Source organism: Mixophyes fleayi, chromosome 11, assembly GCF_038048845.1.
Source record: "Mixophyes fleayi isolate aMixFle1 chromosome 11, aMixFle1.hap1, whole genome shotgun sequence".
In the NCBI taxonomy this organism is placed as follows: Eukaryota; Metazoa; Chordata; class Amphibia; order Anura; family Limnodynastidae; genus Mixophyes; species Mixophyes fleayi.
The window spans coordinates 93,424,097-93,442,968 of NC_134412.1; the positions used below are offsets into that span (position 1 = coordinate 93,424,097).

The following is an 18,872-nucleotide window of genomic DNA, read 5'->3' on the forward strand; positions in this document are numbered from 1 at the left end:
TACAGTAGTCTCCATCCCCGACATGTAGTCTCTGTGACTACAGTAGTCTTCATCTACGAACTGACTACAGTAGTCTCCATCCCCAACATGGTCTCTGTGACTACAGTAGTCTCCATCCCCAACATGGTCTCTGTGACTACAGTAGTCCATCTACGAACTGACTGCAGTAGTCTCTATGACTACAGTAGTCTCCATCCCCGACATGTAGTCTCTGTGACCACAGTAGTCTCCATCTACGAACTGACCACAGTAGTCGTCTTCTACGAACTGACCACAGTAGTCGTCTTCTACGAACTGACCACAGTAGTCGTCTTCTACGAACTGACCACAGTAGTCGTCTTCTACGAACTGACCACAGTAGTCGTCTTCTACGAACTGACCACAGTAGTCGTCTTCTACGAACTGACCACAGTAGTCGTCTTCTACGAACTGACTACTGTTTCCATCCCCAACATGGTCTCTGACTACAGTAGTCTTCATAAATTCTATTGACTAATACCATACTTACTTCTACCTACCATACATACTTCTCTCACGCCGCTCCTCCTCTGCTTCCCCTCTCTGCCTTGCCCTACACTGGCTCCCCATCCCCTACAGAATCCTCTTCAAACTCCTTACCACCACTTACAAAGCTCTCTCCCAGTCTAGTGCCCCCTATATCTCTGACCTCTTCACCATTCACACTCTTGCCTGATCCCTGCGCTCAGCCAATGACCGTCGCCTCTCCTCCACTCTCATTACCACTTCCCACTCCAGAATCCAAGACTTCTCCCGAGCTGCCCCCCTACACTGGAATGACCTCCCTCGCTCCATCCGTCTTGCTCCCAAGCTGTGCTCCTTCAAACGAGCACTTAAAACTCACCTGTTCCTTAAAGCCTACCAATCATCCACCTAACCCCTCACCTACTCTGCTCGCTCTTCCCTCTCTCCCCTGGTATCACCGCTCCCTCTTGTGTCTGTTTCGTCCACCCTCCCTAAGGATGTAAGCTCGTTTGAGCAGGGCACTTCTTCCCTCGTGTCTCCCCACCTGTTCTTCTGCTCCGTCCTTACTCCATTTGTCTGTCCCGGAGTTTCTGAAGCACTGGTACTTTGTGTTTACTGTTTAACCCTGTATGCTTTACTGTTTGTACTATGTACGGCACTGCGGACACCTAGTGGCGCCTAACAAATAAATGATGATGATGATAATAATACTTATGTAGATGATGTTGAATTCTCTATCAGTTATTTACACAGCTATTTTCTACACAACTATTCCTCAAAGACTACATGTCTTTGGTATTCTCCATCTACACATTCACAATCATCTGTTCTGTTGTATCCTACATATTATCTATTCATTATCTACAGAGATGGAGCATTCTCCATTCTCTGCACAACGATGGTATTCTTATTTTCTTACAGATATTTAGCATTGTACATCATTTCATCTATCGTATGCTTTTATTAGATTTACTAACCTTCATGAGACACTCGTTATCTCTTCTGTTTCATCATCGCACGAGGAATGTGGAGGTGTCTCCAATCCTTTCTCTTTAAGTTCCACTTCCAACGGTGGTGGGCTCTCCGGTTCAGGAGGATACAAGCAGATGGGCGGTGAAGCAGGGTTCAGAGGTTTAGATTCCTGGTCGTCCTGTTGAAATGGGATACTGGAAACACCATTGCTGCTGTAGGAGCCATTCATTTTGCTAAAACACCTGTGCATAAAGAACAAACATAGCAATGATATGGTTGCAGTCAGCGTGTAGAAAGTGTCTCTGAATAAAGGTGACCCATGAGATCGGACAGTGTGGTCCTGGGAGTGATCCATTTCCAGGTCAGTAACGGGGCAAAACACTATGTGTGACTCTTACCGGCCATAAGTATATAAGCGGCTAAATGTTAAGCATTTAATAGAACACCTAGTGTGCTTTCCTTGTGCTCCTGTGGCAGGGAATTAGACTGTAAGCTCCTCTGGTACAGAAACTGATGTGACAATGAATATTTCTCGGACTGTAAAGCACTGCCTAATATTCTCTTTAGTAAAGCGTCAACATAAGTAAAGATAAGTTTAAGGCTGAAATTACTCAGCCTTTCAGCTCATCTGTCAATCTGTAGCAGGTTTAGGGACCTGGTAAGCTCACAGTACAGGGAGTATCCCTGTATTACCTAGAGACTGTCAATACAATACAAACTAGAGACCGGGACAATACTGTGGAAGCGGTTACAGGAACCTTCTCTAACTTTACATTGGGTTTATCAGGAGTCTAAAAATGTGAAGATAAATAATATAATTTAAATATTTTGGATGGAAAAGGGGAGGATTATCCTGGGAATCTAAAGACTGACCTAATGTCACCAATACAATATTATAGGTAGGTTTAAAGATTAAATCATGAACAGCATTGAAAATAAACGCCAAGTGGTTATCATCTGCTCGGCTGTATTTCCTACAGTCAATAACTAACCGGCTGTTTCCACAATTGAACATGAGTACTGTAGATGTGTGCGCCACAGTCCCAGCGCTTGCACACCGCTATATGTACTGGTCACTTAGACTGTTCTATCAGAGAATATTTGTTCCATGCTTATATAAAGAAGTAACTATTATACATTGTCTGGGTCTATATACATGATGTAACTGACCTGTTGTTGTTGCAGCAGTTTCTGCAATTCCGGCACTCGGACGGGTCTGTCTGGGGGATAGACGTATATACAACACCCCCCTGCAATAAGGGAGAAATAGGACTCAGCCTCAGTCTATCTAATAATGAACTTCCATGTATATATCTTATGGTCATTATTCATAATATAATAACTGACTTCCACTGGATGTATTGTGTGGTCATTATACATGGTATAATAAGGGACCTATATTGGATATATCATTATTATTATATATAGTATATTAACTGCCTTCCATTAGATGTATTGTGTGGTCATTGTACAATAACGATATATTCAATGTATGTATATAGTATAATAGACTTATCTAATATATATATAAGCCTAGCGGTGGGTGGGTGTGTGTGTGTGTGTGTGTGTGTGTGTGTTTGGTCATGGACAATTGTATGTCACATTTTCACAAGTACGGAGAAGCAGTGATGTGAAAGTGCAGGTTATGAATACTGCCCTTCAAGGAAGACTAATTTAGCACAGCGATAAGGTGGTTAGCAGAAACGTTGTGTATCGAGAGGTTTTAGAACAGTAAGACGATGGAGATTAAGGATGTGGCGATGAAGGATGAGGTGATGGAGAAGAATGATGAGGTGGTGATATGTGGACAAAACCACGTTAAAAAAGGGCGCTTACGTTGGGAAGTAACGCTCTTCCCCTGAGGAGGCCTGGCCTAGCCCCAAATGTATGACAACAACCTTTTTAACACCTTAAGTAGCTTGATTTGACTAGAATGCATGAGTATCATGCACGGGTTAACTTGTATTGGATATATTGTTATTATACATAGTATAATAAATGGACTTATATTTGATATACTCTTATTAATATACATAATATAATAAAATAACGGACTTTCATTGGATATATCGTATGGTTATTATTCATAGTATAATGATGGACTTACATTGGATATATTGTTGTGCGAGTGTTCATAGTCCGTACAGGTTTCTTTAAGAGAATTCGGGCAGGTCGGATACAGTTCACCATTCAGGACACCATTAACTCCGTTATGGACGCTGTGATGTATGTGAGGATAACCATTAGCGATATTTCCATTCCCCATAAAGCCTCCGTGGATGTTCCCGTTGATGCGGCTCGTTCCGGGTAAAGTTGTATATTCTATCATTTGCCCGTTAAGATCTGATCCTTGATAGAGGTAACCAGGAGGCTCAAACTCTACAGAAAGAGGCCAGACAGAAACATGGAGGTTGGCATTGCACTTGTTTCTTTAAAAATATGGTCGGCTCATTTTCAATTAAAGGCACTAAACAAAACAGCATTTCCAGAAACTGTATTATTAATTTAATGTTTCTGTGGCTGTACGTATTGTTTATTCATAGTATCTGAATGAAAGTGCAGATGGCTCCATATGATCCTTGTAAGGACTTACTGTTCATGAGACTCTGCTGCCGGTGTTTGAGAAGACAGATGGCAATGAACGTCATCAGGATCAGAACCATCCCGCTTAGCACGCAGCCAACAATAACATAGAGCATGTCTCCACTCCGGGCCAGCGCACTGGATGAGCTGGAGCTCCCCCCTCCACCTCGATCGAAGGTAGCCGGTGTACCGAGCTCCAACACAGGGTATTCTGAGGCTCCGGGGCTCCTCCTGGCTAGAATGTACAGAGAAGATACACAAATTATACATGGGCTAGTCTACAAGTACTACAGATCTTTCACAGTCACCCCAAGTGGCAGGGCGCCGCGGCGGAGGGACCCCAAGTGGCAGGGCGCCGCGGCGGAGGGACCCCAAGTGGCAGGGCGCCGCGGCGGAGGGACCCCAAGTGGCAGGGCGCCGCGGCGGAGGGACCCCAAGTGGCAGGGCGCCGCGGCGGAGGGACCCCAAGTGGCAGGGCGCCGCGGCGGAGGGACCCCAAGTGGCAGGGCGCCGCGGCGGAGGGACCCCAAGTGGCAGGGCGCCGCGGCGGAGGGACCCCAAGTGGCAGGGCGCCGCGGCGGAGGGACCCCAAGTGGCAGGGCGCCGCGGCGGAGGGACCCCAAGTGGCAGGGCGCCGCGGCGGAGGGACCCCAAGTGGCAGGGCGCCGCGGCGGAGGGACCCCAAGTGGCAGGGCGCCGCGGCGGAGGGACCCCAAGTGGCAGGGCGCCGCGGCGGAGGGACCCCAAGTGGCAGGGCGGAAGACATCCTGGCATCAGTCATTAATATTGACACTGCCCTGTCAGTCACCCACCTGTATTTTTTTTCCTCTGTGTTACTCCAAGGGTTCAATGATCCCAATGCCAGTTTCTGGGCACCTTCAATCACCGTTGTGTTACAGAACACCTGATAAGTGAGTTATGATGAGGACAATCCTTACCTTTGGTCTCACACATCATGACGTTGCTGTAATCGCTGGCGCCTCTCTCATTGAAACACTGCATTTTGATGTCGTAAGACGTCTCTGGCTGCAGGTGGCTGATTAGATGGTGCTGCTTACTTCCTGTTCGTGAACACGTTGCTCGGTTTAGAAGACATTTACACGTGAAGCAAGCAGGTTATTATAAACAACGTTTGTTTCTATGATTTTTCCTACATGAATCGATGAATCGGTGGTTTTCATTTCTACCATTGTTTTCTGTAAATGTTCAGTAAACCCATCTAAACAATGAATTACCCAAGAAACGAACCCACAGCTCACCTTCCAGCACATCCCTCTTGTAGTCACTGTCGTTGTCACTGTCGGTGGGTCGATAGTAGACGTAGAAGCCTTGGATGGGAGTGTTGTTGTTGTTTGAAGGTGTGTACTAAGAAAGAGACAATGGAAGAGGTGTAAAATCTCTGGTATATTTATTTCCCAATGCCCCAATAGTGATCTAGTGTATAAATATGGACTAGAATTGAGAGGACGGTTAACATGAGTCCAAGCTGAGCAATGTTTCTTTGTATATAAGGAGCTTGTGATAGATACTTTATAACTATACGTTAATGACCAGTTATGTTGGCATGTCTTATGACAAATAACTACTTCCCCAGTTATCTACTACTCCCAACACACAAACTAAACTTTGACAGACATAAGGAAGAAACTGGTATATAAAATGCTGGTATCTGTAAAACAAAATACCTTGGGTCTCGTACCATTACTCAAATACTGTTGCTGCATAGCCCACAGCGTATCCACTGTGTATGTGACTTTACTATAGCTATATTCCCAAATTGTCAAAAGAATATTTAGTTGCAGGCAGCATTGTGATACCTGTCCAATGAGGTGCTACTGTCAAGTACTATTGTGGCAACGATGAATAGTGCAGTTCTCAATTACACAGTACTCTGATACCACTCAGCCCCCATAGAGTTGTGTTGATCAAAGTTACAGTACATTTCCCAGGGGGAAAACAGATTAGTCTTACAGCGTAACACCACTGGGGAAAGTAATAGAGAGTCATATGGAAATAAAGGCAACATAATAAGAATGAGGTGAAGACACTCACAGTCCATTTCAGCATGATCTGTGTGTCCGTTACTGCCTCGGTGTGGTCAATGTGAGGACCAACAATCAGGGGATTGGGCAAACGGCTGCTGTATCCAGCGACTTGATAAGGCCGTGACGCTGTACTGTGCTGACTCTCCCCGTAGGTGTTGATGGCCATGACTCGGAATTTATACATTGCTCCTGTAGGGAATAAGAGGAAATGCTCAGCAGATATCCACAGAACTTCACAGCTTCCTTTCTGCAATATGTGGCGCTAACTGAAGGGGAGAACTCACAAACAGCAAAAATAATGAACAATGGTTTTTCTCTTTAAATTTATCTACAGTTATAAAACCTGGAGCCAGGTATGGTAATATGTTTGTAATATTTACTATAGCTATACAGGGGTGTGTATGTAGTTATTACTGTACCTGGCTCTAGGATACAGGGGGGTGTATGTAGTTATTACTGTACCTGGCTCTAGGATACAGGGGGGTGTATGTAGGCGATAGTGTACCTGGCTCTAGGATACAGGGGGGTGTATGTAGTTATTACTGTACCTGGCTCTAGGATACAGGGGGGTGTATGTAGTTATTACTGTACCTGGCTCTAGGATACAGGGGGGTGTATGTAGTTATTACTGTACCTGGCTCTAGGATACAGGGGGGTGTATGTAGTTATTACTGTACCCGGCTCTAGGATAAAGGGGGGTGTATGTAGTTATTACTGTACCCGGCTCTAGGATACAGGGGGGGGTGTATGTAGTTATTACTGTACCCGGCTCTAGGATAAAGGGGGGTGTATGTAGTTATTACTGTACCTGGCTCTAGGATACAGGGGGGGGGTGTATGTAGTTATTACTGTACCCGGCTCTAGGATACAGGGGGGTGTATGTAGTTATTACTGTACCCGGCTTTAGGATACAGGGGGGTGTATGTAGGCGACAGTGTACCTGGCTCTAGGATACAGGGGGGTGTATGTAGTTATTACTGTACCTGGCTCTAGGATACAGGGGGGTGTATGTAGGCGATAGTGTACCTGGCTCTAGGATACAGGGGGGTGTATGTAGTTATTACTGTACCTGGCTCTAGGATAAAGGGGGGTGTATGTAGTTATTACTGTACCTGGCTCTAGGATACAGGGGGGTGTATGTAGGCGATAGTGTACCTGGCTCTAGGATACAGGGGGGTGTATGTAGTTATTACTGTACCTGGCTCTAGGATAAAGGGGGGTGTATGTAGTTATTACTGTACCTGGCTCTAGGTTAGAGACCTCCACAGACAGTTTGGATGGGGGTATGTTCTCTGCAGCAGCGACCCAGTGTCTTCCCGCTCGCTTGTATTCAACTTTAAAAGAAGTTATTGGGGAGCCTCCATTTGCCCTTGGGATCCATGTAACATACACAGAGGTCTCAGAAGCAGTGGAAATAGTGGGACGATCAGGGGCTTCAGGGGCTAAACAGATAAATAAAATATAAATATTAGGCCAAGCTGTACAATGAAGTGATTAAATAAATAGGTAACCCATTCATCATAACCAATCATCGATAACCCAGTAACCAAGTGCTCCCTACCAATGGTCAGTAGTAACGTGTAACATCGATAACCAGGTGCTCCCTACCAATGGTCAGTAGTAACGTGTATTACCGATAACCCAGTAACCAAGTGCTCCCTACCAACGGTCAGTAGTAACATGTATCACCGATAATCCAGTAACCAAGTGCTCCCTACCAATGGTCAGTAGTAACGTGTAACATCGATAACCAGGTGCTCCCTACCAATGGTCAGTAGTAACGTGTATTACCGATAACCCAGTAACCAAGTGCTCCCTACCAACGGTCAGTAGTAACATGTATCACCGATAATCCAGTAACCAAGTGCTCCCTACCAATGGTCAGTAGTAACGTGTATCATCGATAACCCAGTAACCAAGTGCTCCCTACCACTGGTCAGTAGTAATGTGTATCACCGATAACCCAGTAACCAAGTGCTCCCTACCACTGGTCAGTAGTAACGTGTATCATCGATAACCCAGTGCTCCCTACCAACGGTCAGTAGTAACGTGTATCACCGATAACCCAGTAACCAAGTGCTCCCTACCACTGGTCAGTAGTAACGTGTATCACCGATAACCCAGTAACCAAGTGCTCCCTACCAACGGTCAGTAGTAACGTGTATCATCGATAACCCAGTAACCAAGTGCTCCCTACCAATGGTCAGTAGTAACGTGTACCACCGATAACCCAGTAACCAAGTGCTCCCTACCACTGGTCAGTAGTAACGCGTATCATCGATAACCCAGTAACCAAGTGCTCCCTACCAACGGTCAGTAGTAACGTGTATCACCGATAACCCAGTAACCAAGTGCCCCCTACCAACGGTCAGTAGTAACGTGTATCACCGATAACCCAGTAACCAAGTGCTCCCTACCACTGGTCAGTAGTAACGTGTATCATCGATAACCCAGTGCTCCCTACCAACGGTCAGTAGTAACGTGTATCATCGATAACCCAGTAACCAAGTGCTCCCTACCAATGGTCAGTAGTAACGTGTATCACCGATAACCCAGTAACCAAGTGCTCCCTACCACTGGTCAGTAGTAACGCGTATCACCGATAACCCAGTAACCAAGTGCTCCCTACCACTGGTCAGTAGTAACGTGTATCATCAACAACAATGTAAACAAATAGTAAAACAAGGTCCCCCTGGGGTCCAGCGCACTACAAAACATTTAAAGGAGCGACATTAGTTATCTAGTAATACGGTATCTGGACCAGCAGTTCACATTATAATTTGTATATGGAAAACAAAGGATAAGGGGTGGGTTTGGGGAATCGGAGGGAAAGGATAGGTCAGAGATCTGGTGCTGTCAATCACATGTTAACTCATCAGCAAATACTTACATATCCCACTAGGACAGAGAGCAAAGAAACAAGAAACAAAGAGGGTTAGTGACTATAGGAAGTGGTTACAACACACAATACTTTAGTAAGAACAATCCTCTGTGATCAGCACAAGATAGTGTAGGACACGGTGGAAGATTCTCTTACCAGGGTCACTGTACTGTATAGGTTTTGCCCCCCTCAGTAAATACCCCAATCAGGCTCCTATACACATCCCCCTATTTTGGATACATTAAAGTGAGGTTTTATATAGAATTTCCCGATTATCAGAAAATGAAGAGCAGCTGATTGGCTTCTTTATTGATAAGGCAGCAGCAAGGGTGTAATTACATTTTTATTTATGTTTGTCATTAATTATTCAACAAAAATCATGCACTAAGTAAAACGGTTATGGGTTATTTGTCCCATGACATTGGGTGTATCAAATTTTAGGACTTTGTGAGGACTAGATGATTGTTAATGATTCGGTAAAGAGCCAACGCGCCCTCCGGCTGAGGAACCAAAGTGGCCCTTTCTGCCCCTTTTGTGTCATTTAAATAATCTCATCCCACAGGTTAGTGCACAACTCGATGCACTTAGGAGGCTAATCTTTACTCGGCAAGGAATCCCCCCTTCCACCCAATTCCTACCATCGGCGGATGGAAACGTTTGTACACCCATAAATTCCTATGCTTGGCCATGAACACAGGCGCTTTTGCAGAAAAGTAGGCACATGCATCATAAACAGCGTTTGTACCGCAGGACTGAACTTTTGCTAGGTCACAAGTGACCCATAGTTTAAACCAGGCCTGTCCAACCTGCGGCCCTCCAGATGTTGTGAAACTACAAGTCCCAGCATGCCCTTCCAGCTATCAACAGGTTGTCTACTGGCAAAGCATGCTGGGGCTTGTAGTTTCACAACACCTGGAGGGCCGCAGGTTGGACAGGCCTGGTTTAAACCATCATAGTACAAATAAATGCCCCAGGGGTGTAGATAAATATTGTACTTACAAGAGATGAACATATTGACCTATAAGCTTATACCATCCAGACCCTGACAGGTTCTCTACAGACACAGATAAGGATCAGTAACACTCACCTCCTCCACTGTGTCGGAAGGAGTCCTGCGGAAAAAGCCCAGAGTTGGGATTGAAACTGTTGTGCAGAATTGTTTGCTTGGGGACTCCAGCTGGAGGGGAGGGGGCCTGTGTGTTCCTGGAAGACGAACTCCTTTCTGTACACCAAGTAAGCAAGTAAATGGTTAAACTTGGGATTTACAATCAAACATTGCACTGAATCAAACATTGCACTGAATCAAACATTGCACTGAATCAAACATTGCACTGAATCAAACATTGCACTGATTCAAACATTGCACTGAATCAAACATTGCACTGAATCAAACATTGCACTGAATCATACATTGCACTGAATCAAACATTGCACTGAATCAAACATTGCACTAAATCAAACATTGCACTAAATCATACATTGCACTGAATCAAACATCGCCTATTGTTAAAAACAGTGTCCACCTTCAGATCATATTAATTTATTGACTTGTACATGCCTTAATACAACTTTGACTAAATACGTTGCTTTATATTTTTTACTTTTTGTGCTATATCTAGCCATGTCTTTATATCATCGGGAAGTTTATTTCTGAATAAGATATAGCTCCTATCCCTGCACTGCGATAGACTGTATCCAGAGGGCAGCTTTGTTCGTATCCCAGTGTCCTGAAAATAAGCTACCGTGATGATATAAAGACTGAGTGAAAACAACAGAAGTGAACCTGAAAAGAGAACATAACGTATTTAGTAAAAGCTGCCAGAGGACGCATCATCTTAAGATAAAAGTAAAACAGGTGCTCCCGTAGACGTTGTCTGCTAATAAAACATGGTGCTTCTGACCAACTGGGTGTTATGGGTGAAATGTAACTGACGCCTACTCACCTTTGCTGGTCCTGAACGTCAGCATAGCAGGCTGCCCCTCGCCCGCTGCGTTTCGGGCCACCATCAGAACCTCATAGAGACTGGAAGGCTCCAATTCAGTCAGAGGAAACTCGTTCTCACTGGCCGGGACACGTATGGAGCTCCAAGATCCCGCCACGTTTCCGTCGTCATCCAACTAGACAGGGAACAAAAATATCATCAGAATTTTTCTAAATGATCTTTTACCGTGGTTTCTAAACACCCAAAAAAAATCAGGATTTACATTCAGGGAGTTTTTACAAACAAAAATGGAACATGCGCAGTATCCAAAGTAGTCAGTCAGCAACTAGCACCGATCTAGTGGGTAACAGCTTTAAATTACAGCTACATCATTATTAAATAGCGCTTTCTGTACTATGGAAGAGGGAATTATATGTGGGGCTGCTCCAGCTTTCTACACACTATGCTCTCCCATGGTGTCCTCGATACCTTTCAGCACAGGAGACCTTAGTGTACGTCGACAACTGATCAATTGTACTATATTAATCTCGTTGTCTTGGTGAAACGGAGGCGCCTGGTTTTGTTTTCTTTTGTAATTACATAATGTTCAAGGCACTAATGGATTGAAAGCATATCTAGAAAGCTTCTCTATAATAACACAAGACTTAATTTATATTTCATTGTCCTGTGCTGATACTATGAGCACGTGGCTGAAGGACAAAGTAATGTATGAAGCAAACGTTGCAGTTAGGCGTGTTACAGTCCCATATATTCAAGTTATCTAAAGGTGGAGTTTTTTTGGGGGGGGTTTTGTTTTTTTACAATGAGCTTTGCTTATCAGCTTACCTTTCGATAACGAACGAAGTACGCATTTATGGGCAGACCTCCATCTCGCCCCGACCGCCACACCAAGAAATAGACGTCCGGCTTAGTGGTCTGGGGTGGGCTGAGTATGATTGGCGCTTCCGGAAGCATGGCTCCGTTGAAAGGCTTCTCTGTGGGGCGGGTGCTGGGTCGGATGGGGTCTTCAATACTTGGGATCAAGCCTGACGGGGTGATATCTGAACGTATTGTGCTCGTCTCGTAGGGAACTAAAGGGTTAAAAGTGAGAGTAAACCTTAATCCACAAAATAATACATACAATAATCCTTACATATTAGGTTAAATAATTGTTCTAATGGCCGCAGCTAAATATTTACTAAGGAACATTCAAACTTGCAGTTGTGACCATTGTATCCACAACAGGTGTCATATTATGTAACTTCTACACAGTAAATCAAACGTTATCTTCTTGTATCTCACTGTCTATCAAGGCCCAGACGTATCATTGTGGTATAAAGGCTCTAATTAGTACAGCGATGAGTTAAAATGATCTTCTAAATTGTTCTCCAAGAAACAATCATTTTTGCAGTTTGTTCAAACCTATCATACTAGTGAGACTAGGACCTAGACTAAAATAAGTCATAAAGGAGCATTTTAAGGATCGCGTGAGCGCACACACTGATGCAATATTACAATATTATACAGTCGTTTATCATGTGATTGGCCCGATAATCAGGTGAAAAATATGAACTGTGTACTTTACACTTAAGCAGGTCTTGATTTTCCTACCACATACAAATAAGCACATTTCTAAAGACTTGAAGTAGCGGGGCACCTGGACGCGCTTTGGGAGGAACATTTAGATGCATCAGTGCAAAACATCAGCAGTGCACATTCAGTGCGCTTCATATGGGAGGAAGTCCAGTGTGATTCTATTTGTATTTATTTTTTTACATAAAGGTTCAGTTCAGTAATGTGCATTTTTAGCCAACATTGCATCACCAGGAATATTCCTGTATGGAGAATTTAGTGGTGTATTTCTATTAGAAGCTGACACATAAATAGGTTTCACGGTTGGTAGATGATTCACGAATGCAAACAAACTGGTGGTAACAGAGCTCCTGGACTGGCTGCCTCAAAGGGCAAGAAAATACTATCAGCAAACAGAGGGACTTGTGTGCACCGTCGTATAATAGCAGCCTAGAAACATTCAACTTTTCCTCCGCAGAGTTCAACAAACGAGCCCTAACGGATGTGGCCGCTATAGAGGGTGGAAGAGGCCGATGAAGGACTGATTCCAAACTTAAGCACAATTACTAAACCACAGTGACCAAGAAACGTTTAGAGAGGTCAGGACCAGCCAAACTGCCACTAGATGCCAGGAGCCAATATTATATTTATGAGATGCACCAATATTCACATATAATAACAAACCGTATAATGCTGAGAGCGATACTGAGGCTTAGTCACAAATCACCATCATGTTCCAGGAGTAATCATGGTACAAAAATCAAATAAAAGACCAATGACAACAAACCAAAGAGCCTAAACCAAAATGCTGATAATGGTGGCTCATAGTAAGCCATGCTATACAGAAAATGATGTTAGAAGACTCCTATCAAGCCTCACAATAAACAATGTCATATTCGGAGCCTCGTCATCCAGAACTGTCCTATGAATTAAAGTAGTGTTCTATTATGTTTATTCATTGCACCGTTTCTGCTATTACCCTATGGGAGCTGTTTGGAATCCCCTCCACATCTGAAGGACGGGATCTGAAACTGCAGTGATTGGATCAATGGCCTCGACCCATGTGCAAGTCTATCAGTCACTCTCTGTCTGCTCTGCTACAGCAGCACCTCCCTCCTAACATGGTATCCTTCAGCAGTGGAGTAAAAGGTGGACTTGTTTAATTAAGTATAACCACTTCAATGGTTTCACGTATCTTTTGCTATGGAAAAGTTGTTGGTCAACTAGAATGTTTTTCTACCACAGAACTACAACATTGTTTTAACAACGTTAAGAAACTAATCTTCGTAAATCTAATAAAGTTGTATCTAACCTATGATTATTTTCATACCAGAGGCCAGCAGAAAAGTTAATATCAATAAACTGCAAATCATCTTATTATGAATTTGAGAGATATTGATATAAAAAGCCCCTCTTTTACAGCGATCTATAACGGAGACACCTGAATGCTCATTACACCGCGATGTCCGGCTGCGCACATTGTCAGCCATTACGGTAGGAATCTCCGCTCATTTTTCTGCACACCTCTATGGGGCGCAAGGAAAAATGAGCGGAGATTCCTGCCATAACATCTCCAGGGATGGCCTGATATCTTAGCCCGTGGGGAGACTCGACTCAGTAGCCTATTAGGAACATTTTAAAAAGGAAAAAAAAAAAATGCCGGTAGTCCAGTGACCCAGCCCTAGGGAGTCCCCTATGGGACCGGCCCGTTTATTGCGTTCTGTCCTTGTTCCAACATACAGATCTGGTTAAACGCTGCTTTCGGCAGCCTACCGCTTTCACATACGCAGGGACTTACCAACTGTCAAGGTGGCTTCTGCACGTGCCACGCCAAACTCGCTGGACGCCTCGCAGACGTACTTCCCAGCATGCTGTGCGGTGACAGCTGGAATGTATAAGGAGCTAGATCCGGCCTGAGACATAATCAGGGGCGCCGGATCCTGCCCGGAGCCGGCTGCTGTTCTGGACTGCAGAGCTTTGCGGGGTTTAGGACGCAGGATTTGGGAAGGGTGACTGCTGATCGCTCCATTGCTGTCGTACCAGCGGATGAAGGGCGCCGGGATCCCGGTGGCGTTACAGGTTAGCGTCACCCAGTCTCCATTGACCACGCTGACGCTTGCAGGGAGGGACACAATAGTCGGTCTAGAGCCAGAGTCTACAGAAACGAAAAGACAGACATACAGTTAGTAACAGTATCCAGGATGTTTTAGAGTTTCCGAGGACTTTTTCTTAGTATTAGCTCGGTCATTGTAACGTCTTTCTGTTGTTGTATCTAATGTACTTGAAAAAGATCTCCAGCAAAAATCTTTATTCAGTTTCCCTGTCCCCTCAGCTGGCTGGTTTCATGTCCAGGACCATTGTGCTCTTAAACTCACCCTGGCCCATGCTGATAATGGGCCATTCAAAGCGATGCGACTGATTGGCTGCTATGGCTCATCCAATCAGCTTTATCGACACACTGCACTGAACCGTGTATCACTGGTATTGTAAAATAAAAGTCTTGTTTGACATCTGCTTAAACTCAGCTGAAGGTTTGACTACATCACTACACTGTCTGTGGTGGGTTAATGTCGTCGTGATTGTCCATTCTCGAAAGGAGTTTGTGTGCCGGGAGCACAGAGTCACCTCTCAATTAAAAAAAACATTTTATTGCACACCTTAAAAAAAGTGTTGGGAAGAGGGTTAATCCACCCAGATTCATCTTTACCTTTTCACAGGGATAACTATTATTGGTCTAAACCAGGATTAGATTCCTCTTTATATCTGTTAGCACTAAGTAATTACATCTACACAAAGATTACACTTCTACATTAGCTTAGTGGTTAATGTAGTTTTATTTTCTGCGATAATAGCAGTTATACTGATCTTACACATAGCATCAAAGAGCTATGTACTATGGACCAGAGTCAATGAAAACCAGAAGTCCTGACACTTTCCTTCCTTACCGGTCTGTACATGGAGTCTGGCTGCAGACTGTATCGCTCCCACTCCGTTATCCGCCATGCACTGATACATCCCAGAATCCTCTGCCACCACATTGGCGATGTGCAGCTTGTTCCCCAGCGGGTGGAGCCGCGGCGAGGGAGTCACCAATGCCGCATTGTGTAGCCAACTGATCTTTGGAGGCGGGCTTCCCTGGACCTCGCAGATGAAACTGGCATCGCTGCCCACCAGTGCGGACTGATCCTCAGGTGCCCGGGAAATATACAGAGCTTCTACAAATAAAAAACAGCAAATTATTAAGACGTCACAAACACATCACATTCCTCAAGGCCTGGAGTCTACGTTTTTCAATGTTACGGTATTTCTTACACTCATTGCCCCCTAATCTGCCTTCTTGTGGGTGTGATAGTGGCTGTCCTGGGACATAAAAACTGACAAATGAAAAGCATACCTGCCAACTCTCCCTGAATGTCAGGGAGACTCCCTGAAATAGGGGTGATCTCCCTCACTCCCTGAAGAGTCTGGCATTCTCCCTGATACTGAGCCAGTACAAGACGTGGTTGGCTTTGCCATATGTGGCATGACGACACAGTTCAGAAATTGTGTCCTATATGTCCATGTATTGATGCCTATGGAGGTAGCCATTTTCATGGAGACCAAGATGTAATCAAAGACTGACAGGTAAGACAACATGACTTCAGTAATGGAGACAGAAATGTAAAAGACACTTCAGTCTCTAGAGATTCGTTAGCTGCTTTTCTTTAACGCATAGTTGCCTACTCCCCCGGATTTCAAATGATTTTGGGTTTGTCAAAATTACAAGACAGAGATCCCCATCCATCTCTACCAAGCGGGAGAAGGGGCGATTCCTTATGGGAAGTTCTCATGACTGGCGTTCTCATTAACGGGAATGATCAATATTATTATATTCTAAAGACGTGATCCACACTGTAGTGCGTCATACAACGCTGCCTTGTCCCTCAGCAAGGTCACTGGCTCCTGGTGAATTGTTAGGCTCCATTATCATGAATAATCCTTTACCAAAAAGCACCATGGTAATCCTTAACGGGAAAAAGGCCACAGGATTACTGTGGAAAATATTTTATACTCCAAGCAGATTTGTTCTGGCTAAATAGGTTGTTTTTGACCACATGTTCCCCCACATCCCTCTGCGTGTGTACCCAAAGGAATGGCTTCGCCCGATCAAAGTCCAACCGTGATCCATGTAAGTACCCTGTGTGTGGTGCCTTCGTGGTTATCAATCACAGTAACAGACACAAAGGCACAGCAGGAGCTGTGTGCTGCCCGATAGGAAGATTGCTGTATATGCAGCTGCCCCAGCAGCTTACAGCCAGCAGAACTGGATCTGATCAGGAAAACGTTTATATCGGAATTGTTGTATTTTAAACTTTTCACGTGCAACAATTCCAGAGATCAGGTCAACAGAACAAAGCAGACGTGGGTCACACATCACCCAAACAGAGATAAATATAAGAATAGATGGTAAGAATAACTTATAATATGCACCAACAAAAATATGATAATGTGTAGTTGGTCAACATTGAAAAATAGGGACACTTTTTAAAACTTGGGATTGTGGAAAGTGGGGATAGTTTTCAACTATGCTCTCACTTGCCACAATTAATGACTGAATATAGTATTGGAAAATAAACATCTAAGAGGATTTTACAATGCACCACTAGACCACTAGGGGGAGCCAGCAACCCTTCCCATGCAGGAGAAATACAGTCAATTATCCTGCTCAACATGGTCTAGCGCAAGACCAGCAACAATGTATCACTGAGCCGTTCCCAACCAGGACTGCTCAGTGATACATATTGTATCAGACAGGGCAGATAAGATACTGGAATAGATTCTCTGATTAACGTGGATTCCTAGATGTGATGTCACTAACTGAAGGTTTAATTTTTGGGGGAAGAAGTGATCCCCATAACATTCATTCCGTGTTATGGTTAAAAGTGGGGTTTACATTTTTTTTGCTCTAAAACATTAAAGTCATTATTAATTTTGTCTTATTGTCAAAAGGATTAACAAACAGCTACTTTTTTAAATAAATTATAGTAAATAAAGTCAGACTTGACATTGACAACTTCTGACATTTATTAATTCAATAAACATATTTCATTTTTGCTACAGTAACTCCAGTGTTCCACGACGTCTGAGAATATCCGTCATTGTTTTTAAGTGCTCATTTGTTACATTGTAGATAAAATGTCTCCACCGTTAGCGGATCTTTTGACGTTCAGAAAATATACATCTCTCTCAATGCCCCCAACGAGGGTAATTACATGTAAACCAGACCGGTCACTGCAACATAAAGCCATAGTGGTGTGTTCTGAGACATTGAATATCATATATAAGTCTTGAAACTGCTTGAACGATGACAGAACTTGTGAAGTGTAATATTGTATATCTGCTGTACAAATGCAAGCTATGATTCTCTGTTATCAGTCATTATCAGGCTGAAAAAGGACACTGTCCTTTCAAAGATTCAGGAGGGAAAACAAAATCACCCCTATGAGCAGGACACATTCCCCCACCATGTAACAACTTTATCTTCCAATACACTCTTGCAACTTTTACATATGTGTTTATGGATATTAGTACCTCCTTTATTTAAGGTAGTGCACAATGTTCTCCACAGGGAAAAGACGTGCTGCCCCCCTAGTACTGTACTCTACCCCAGCAGACCACTTGGATCAGTTAAGAATCCTACATTTCAAGGGGGTTGTCCACATTTGGAGGGTTTCACTCCAAGAATCTGCCGATTGGGAGCCCTCAATCTATCCAGATTTCCCAGTACGAGGACTGGAGGAACAAAATGAATGACTTAAGGCTGGCAGGCAGAAATTTGGATGTTTTACATAAAATCACATAATAAATATGTAACCAACACCTATGTAAGAGAGAGATTTTGTGGCAAGAGGCGCCGATGTAGGGGACCAATCTGAGTCACCACATGTGGAGCTGGAAACGTTCCGCACTGCCCGAGGTTACAGCACCGGAACGCTTTCCAGAGGTGTCCATGGATCAGGGTCCCAAGATTTAAGGAAATGCAGTAATTGGTGTAACGAGGACGGGGTATAAATCTCTGGAATTAGAAGCCTTCTCTATGTGATTCATGTTGGACCCGGCCTCCGCAGACATGATGCCAACTGGGCCGGCTGGCTCAGCATCCATCAACAAGACACCTTGTCTAACATAATCGAGGGCTTGTTGTGGTGGCACCGGGAACGTGCCAGCGGGGATGTGTGCATTCTGCTGCCAGCTGCACCGAGCGCTGGTGCCAAAGTAATGAGTGTGTCTATTACATAAGCCTGGAAATAAATCCAGATAATTGCAGCGTTCAGACCTCAACTTCTATAAAACAGCAAAAATATATAACGTTAAAGAAGTCAACCACTGAGAAAAATATGTATGTGTACATACATATTATATCTTTTTATTAAT

At 44.0% G+C, this 18,872-nt stretch overlaps 1 protein-coding gene across 3 annotated transcripts in view; it reads right to left on the reverse strand.

Moving 5' to 3' along the window:
• CDON (cell adhesion associated, oncogene regulated) overlaps positions 1-18,872 on the reverse strand; it is an 89,861-nt gene that overhangs the window by 906 nt on the left and 70,083 nt on the right. For all 3 annotated transcript variants that reach the window (XM_075190355.1, XM_075190354.1, XM_075190356.1), the window contains 13 exons: positions 15,404-15,673; positions 14,257-14,613; positions 11,733-11,977; positions 10,908-11,082; positions 10,052-10,186; positions 7,325-7,525; positions 6,091-6,272; positions 5,298-5,403; positions 4,977-5,099; positions 4,049-4,273; positions 3,563-3,834; positions 2,626-2,705; positions 1,461-1,697 (listed from right to left, as the gene is read on the reverse strand). In XM_075190355.1, the coding sequence (XP_075046456.1) occupies positions 1,463-1,697; positions 2,626-2,705; positions 3,563-3,834; positions 4,049-4,273; positions 4,977-5,099; positions 5,298-5,403; positions 6,091-6,272; positions 7,325-7,525; positions 10,052-10,186; positions 10,908-11,082; positions 11,733-11,977; positions 14,257-14,613; positions 15,404-15,673 (2,606 nt within the window). In that variant the 3' untranslated portion in view covers positions 1,461-1,462. The remainder of the gene's footprint in view (positions 1-1,460; positions 1,698-2,625; positions 2,706-3,562; positions 3,835-4,048; positions 4,274-4,976; positions 5,100-5,297; positions 5,404-6,090; positions 6,273-7,324; positions 7,526-10,051; positions 10,187-10,907; positions 11,083-11,732; positions 11,978-14,256; positions 14,614-15,403; positions 15,674-18,872) is intronic.